At 42.1% G+C, this 6,532-nt stretch overlaps 1 protein-coding gene across 1 annotated transcript; it reads right to left on the reverse strand.

Moving 5' to 3' along the window:
- Nucleotides 1-1,830: 1,830 nt before the first annotated feature.
- Nucleotides 1,831-5,394, reverse strand: DCAF4L2 (DDB1 and CUL4 associated factor 4 like 2). Its single transcript, XM_528183.9, has one exon. It carries the CDS (start codon nucleotides 5,075-5,077, stop codon nucleotides 3,890-3,892), a length of 1,188 nt encoding a protein of 395 aa, XP_528183.4. The 5' UTR covers nucleotides 5,078-5,394; the 3' UTR covers nucleotides 1,831-3,889.
- Nucleotides 5,395-6,532: the final 1,138 nt, after the last annotated feature.

A 6,532-nucleotide genomic window follows, 5' to 3' on the forward strand; every position in this document is an offset into this window, starting at 1 on the left:
TATTAGGGGTTCCAGTTTGTGGAACCATTGTTTTACTCATAGATAAGACCCTTCTGTTTTAATTTCTTCTTAGTCATCCCATTGGTAAGGGAGGAATTCTAACTCTAGGGTTATGGAGATGGCTGGCCCCTGGACAGATGAGATTGGTAGCAGTTTATTAGCCACATAGACTCACAGCCTGAGGGAGGACATTGCACATTGCACAGGGTCATACAGGTTTGCATTTGAGAACAAAGCGAACAATCAGGGAGATAGACTTTGTAGCTGTAAGATGTTAAGGTTACTCGTTTGCTGTGGGAGAACGGGATTGGCTTGTTTGAATAATTCCATGGGCCCGCAGGAACGTAAACCTGCTTGTCAGAAATAAGCAGGCACTGCGCCTAGTCCCCTTAATAAAAAGGGTTAATAGGCTAGGACACTTATCTGTTGGAGCAGAGTGGGAAGGAAAAATATTCATTAGGCCACCAGAGTTCCTCTTGACTTCACCAGATTTCAAGGCATTGCATAATAATAGGCCTTAATGGCTCACGCCTGTAACCCCAGCATTTTGGGAGGCCTATGCAGGTAGATCATTTGAGGTCAGGAGTTCAAGACTAGCGTGGCCAACATGGTGAAACTCCTTCTCTACTAAAAAATACAAATATTAGGCAGGGTGCGGTGGCTCACACCTGTAATGCCAGCACTTCGGAAGTTCGAGGTGGGTGGATCACCTGAGGTCAGGAGTTTGAGACCAGCCTGGCCAACATGGTGAAACCCCATCTCTAATAAAAATTAAAAATTAGCAAGGCGTGGTGGTGCCTGCCTGTAATCCCAGCTACTCAGGAGGCTGAGGCAGGAGAATCACTTGAACCAGGAGGCAGAGGTTACAGTGAGCCGAAATCATGCCACTGCACTCTAGCCTGGGTGACAGAGCAAGATACTGTCTCAAAAAAAGTAATAATAATAGGCCTTAATGCCTTAATTTTAAGTCTTATATCACCATCATCATTAGCTAACAGGACCTGAACTTGATTCTGCTTACAGCTTGAAGGGAAGGTTTATCTTCTTCATGGACATTGTCGGTCTTAGTGATGCTTATTGATGGATTTTTCAAGTGTACATGTCATCCAACCCAAGAACAACTTGTTCCACATTGTTCTGGTTTCTGGGATCGTAACTTATTTTTAAAAATAATTAATTAATAGACTATTTTAGGGAAGTGTTAACATGAAATTGAACAGATAGTATAGACAGTATAAAAACTGAGCATATACCACTTCTCTACTCTGCAACTTACCCTATTATTAACATCTTACATTAGTGTAGCACATTTGTTACAACTGATGAACCAATATTGATCATTAAGTGAAGCCTATAACTTACATTAGGGTTCATTCTTTGTGTTGTACAGTTCTATGAGCTTTGACACTGCATGTCATCCATCATTACAGTATCATGCAGAATAATTTCACTACCCTAAAAATGCCTGCACTGCACCTATTGACCTCTTTCCCTTCCTGCTGAAATCTGGGAAACCACTGATATTTTTAACCATCTCTATGGTTTTGTCTTTTCCAGACTGCCATATAGTTGGAATTATACATATATATATAGCATTTTGAGATTGGCTTCTTCATAAGTACTCATGATTCCTCCATGTCTTTTTGCAGCTTAATAGCTATTTTATTTTTATTACTAAGTAATATTCCATCATATAAGTATGTATACTAGTTTGTTTATCCATCACTTTTTGAGGAACATCTTGTTTGTTTCTGGTTTTTGGCAATTATAAAGCTGCTATAAACAAAAATTGTACTAGGATAATGAATGAAAACAATACATAATCATTGCTTTATTTGCCCTTATTTTATTTGCAAGTGAGGGTAAACAGATTCGTAAGTTACGTAGTCATTACATTTTCTTTTGTCAACTGCCCATAGCTGCTTTTGGACTTTTTAAAAAAAAATTACATCCGCAGCTAGTTCTTATTGAATGCTTACAATGTAAAAGGGACAATGTATACATCCTTTAAACCAATATCTACTCTATGATTTAGTTGTATTATCTAAGACATTTTACAAAAAAATAACAAGTACAGCTTACACAGTTTCCCCCGTCACACAAGTACAGCTTACACAATTTCTCCTGTCACACATCAAGTATCAAAAACTAATTTAACTGATTTCAAAAATCTATGCACCTAACCACTCTTTTGTATCTTCTCTATTGACCTATTCCTCTATCAATATGTAATATTACATTAACTTCATTTATGTCCTGACATCACCTCTAATCTACAGAATGGATGTTTTAATAGTTGCCTAAAACTCAGCATTATTCTCTTCACCTAAAATTTTTTCACCTCAAATCCTCCCCATTTTAGTAAATGACACCAACCATCCACCAGTCCTAAAGTTAACAAAAAAGCTGCAATCTTTATGCTGTCTTTCACTTTCTAGATTACTCTCATCAGCAAATCTTACTAATACTACCTTCGAATGATCTTCCAATGCAATCATTTCTGATTTTTCTGATTATTTCTACTTCTCATAGTCAGGTCCAAGCCACAATCATTCCCTTTCCTGACCAACCTACAACAGTGTACTGTTTTCATATTTTTATTTTTGAGGTATTATATAAAGTGTGAAGTGTATAGACATACAAAATATGTATGTATCAAGGATCAAGAAAAAGAAAACAGCATTTCTAAAGTTTTCCCGTGTTACTTTCCAAACAGTATCCTAAAAATAAAAGGGAAAAAAAAAACAATATCCTTTCTTCCTTCCACAGAGATACCTACTATTCAAACTGTAATCACCATAGATAAGTTTTTAGTGCTTTGGAACTTTAGAACTGAATCAGTTTGTACTCATTTCTACCTACATTTACAATCAACATGTTGAGATTAATCCACAGTTTCATATAGCAATTGTGCCTTATTTTATATTATGCTTTATCCAATTGTATGATTACAGCACAAATTATTTATCAATTTTAGCATATTGTAAAGTCAGATCATTTCCAGGCTTTGGCTATTAAGAAGTAGCCACTAACTTTATTACACGTTTTTTTGTTTTTTGGTTTTTTTGTCTTTTCTAGCTTATTGTTGGTAGAAAAACAGGCTAACACTTTGAATAAACATCTCACAAACTGCTGCTCCTAGATTACAAAAAGTCAAAGCCAATTATCTTTGACACTGAGCCCTTGAATCTGACATTCAAGTCACAATAATAGAAACCGGAGCTGCTGTACCTTACATTCTGGAAGATGCCTCAACAAAAGCACGTTAAGGACTGTTTAAAACTTCTATTATTTAAAAAGATCCACCTTTCCTCCCATTGCCTATGGAAAATAATAAAAAGAGAATCTCAGAGATCTGCTATTGAGTTTGAGAAGGCCAAGTTTAATGATTCCAAAATGTAGCCTTAAAAACTTCTGTAGAGACTCAGATAAATGACCTCCCCCTCCTCTCCTCTCCCACTAGCCTCTTCAAGTACAGATGATGCATGTATTTCTGGAACCCAGGTAGGACTAGTCAAACAGTCTCATGCTTCTCTAAAAGGCTTCTGGTGTAAGCAGTTTTAATTTATTTTAGTTTTTGCCAATCTTCAGTCCTTAGAAAAGTATTTGTTAAAAAAAAGGGGGGGGGATAACTATTCTAAGGTATTCAACAAGAAAAGGAAATAGTTATCTTTTATGAAAAGGACTTTCAAGCTCTCTCAGCCCAGTTTAACTGAAACAACTTTACAGAACTATCTTCACATAAAACAGCACCTTACCCCTAGCAGCCGGATGGATGGGATCTACAAACACCGAACATCTCTTAAAATGCGCTCATAGAAACGGTAATACGATACTCTTTACTTCTTTAAGTCAAATCCACGTTCCTCCGGGCTGCAATCCTGAAGAATTAACCGTAGGAGAAACAATAAAGGTCCTCCCGGACAGCCATGAGCAGCCCTGGTGCTCCTCGGAAGCCCCCGAGGCGAGAAGAGAAGGCCACACTGGGAATGTCGTTCTCCGAGGCGGGGTATGGGGAGGGTATGGTTGTGAGCAGGTGGCCATGACGGAGGCTCCAGATTCTCGTGTAGCAGTCCTGGCCCACGGCCGCCACGACTCCTTCTTCTTTGTTCACATGCAGGGGTAGGTAGGCGGAGTTATTCACATTACCTTCGTACTGTGTTACACATTTAGTGGCCCTCAAGTCCCACAGCTTGATAGTTCCAGTCACGTCTGATGACACCAGGAATTGGCCATCTTGGAGGATTTGCAGAGAGGTCACTGCTGAATCATGGGACAGGCAAATGGCCTTCCACCCGCTGCCTTGATTTCCACAGCGCAGATCAATGCCAAAGATCTCCCCAGAGCGACAGCCATTAAACAGCAAAGGAGTCATGATTGCAAACTGCTGGGCCAAGACATCACTGCTAGTCCCAAATGACTGCTGGTGTCCCGTCACCACGTTGGTCAACAGGACCTGCTGAGACAAGCCTGTACTGAAGCAGTGATACGCGTGGATGCTCAGGGACCAGGCACAGGACCAGGCATCAGGGATCTGGAAACTGCAAAGCATGCCAGGCCGACGCATTCCTGGGAAGCTACCTATGAACAGCGACGCTGGGAGCGGCACGACACAGCTTGGAGTATCTGCAAGTCCCACGAAGCACAGCAGAAGGTGGGAATCCAAGTGATTCAGTGAGGCCCAGCACATAGAATTCACCTTCCGATGAGGGACGTAGAGGCTTTTGTGCGGGTATACCCGGAGCTCAGGGGTCGTCAGGCCTCGCATGGTGATGATGCCGTACTTGGAGCCTCCAGCTTCGACTTGGTTCACTGTGAAGAGCTGGTCAGTGTTGGTATTAGCCAGTATGCGGTTAAATCGGTCGCTTGCCAAAGAGGAGGGATCCCAGCTATGAATCTGGACCTTTTTCCTCTGCATGCAGCTTACACGCAGCTCGCGAGCTATACGGCAATAGTTGGTAAATCTGAGGAAACCTAGCTGGTTCTTTCGTAGCATGGAAGGTGCATTGAGTCCCACTCTGACTGTCTTTTTCTGCTTGTCTGCTTCCTCGAGCAGTCGCGGTCTTTTGCTCTCCATTTCGTTCGGTGGATGTTCTCCCTCCTGAGGGGAAGTTCTGTCCCGGGAGTAAGAGGAAGTACCGCTTCTTTACAAGCACGACTTGGCACGGAAGAACTTCCCGCTGCGCCTGCGCCTGCGCCTGTGCGTATGAGGTCGACCCGGACGAGATTCTTCGTCACCTTGGCCCAAATCCCGAATGCTCTGAGGTGCCCTGACATAATTCTCGTTAGAATCGCGTGATCTGAAACAAGAGTTCCGCTGCTTCTCTCGAGTTTTCCCCTACTCAGACGGCTGCTTTTATTCATTTCTATTCCTGTTTAGAGATTCTTTTCCGGCCCCTCTTACACACGTCATAATAGCTGTATGCATACATTTCTCTTATTTACTAAGAAGTGAAATTGGCCCAGCACTTTGGGAGGCCGAGGTGGGCGTATTACGAGGTCAGGAGTTCGAGACCAGCCTGGCCAATATGGTGAAACCTTGTCTCTACTAAAAATACAAAAATGAGCAGGGCATGGTGGCGCGCGCCTGTAGTCCCAGCTACTCGGGAGGCTAAAGCAGAAGAATCGCTTGAACGCAGGAGGCGAAGGTTGCAGTGAGCCGAGATAGCCCCACTGCACTTCAGCCTGGGCGACAAAGGGAGACTCCGTCTCAAAAAAAAAAAAAATTTGAAATGGGAGGGTTATTAGGTAGACATATACAGCTTAAGTAGATATTGACAGACCAATTACACTCTTGTCAAAATATGGCTTAAGTAGATATTGACAAACCAATTACACTCTTGTCAAAAGTGTATATATATCCTTGCCAATTCTTGTTGGTCAGTTTACATTTTAGAAATAAATAATTTATAATTGTTTTTGTCTTCCTGTTGAAAGATTGCCATTATTATTATAAAATATTCCTTTTTAACTTTTATTTATTGATTGACTTTATTTTATTTTTGTGAGATGGAGTCGCGCTCCGTCGCCCAGGCTGGACTGCAGTGGCGTGATCTCGATTCACTGCAAGCTCCGCCTCCCGGGTTCACGCCATTCTCCTGCCTCAGCCTCCCGAGTAGCTGAGACTACAGGCGCCTGCCACCACGCCTGGCTAATTTTTTGTATTTTTAGTAGGGATGGAGTTTCACCATGTTAGCCAGGATGGTCTCGATATCCTGACCTTGTGATCCGCCTGCCTTGGCCTCCCAAAGTGCTGGGATTACAGGCATGAGCCACTGCGCCCGACCAACTTTTATTTATTTTATTTTATTTTATTTTACTTTATTTTATTTTTTGAGACGGAGTCTCGCTCGTCACCCAGGCTGGAGTGCAATGGCTCTATCTCAGCTCTCTGCAAGCTCCACCTCACGGGTTCAGGCCATTCTCCTGCCTCAGCCTCCCAAGTAGCTGGGACTACAGGCGCCGCCACCATGCCTGGGTAATTTTTTTGTATTTTTGGTAGAGATGGGGTTTCACCATCTTAGCCAGAATG

Source organism: Pan troglodytes, chromosome 7 (genome assembly GCF_028858775.2).
Source record: "Pan troglodytes isolate AG18354 chromosome 7, NHGRI_mPanTro3-v2.0_pri, whole genome shotgun sequence".
Taxonomy (NCBI): Eukaryota; Metazoa; Chordata; class Mammalia; order Primates; family Hominidae; genus Pan; species Pan troglodytes.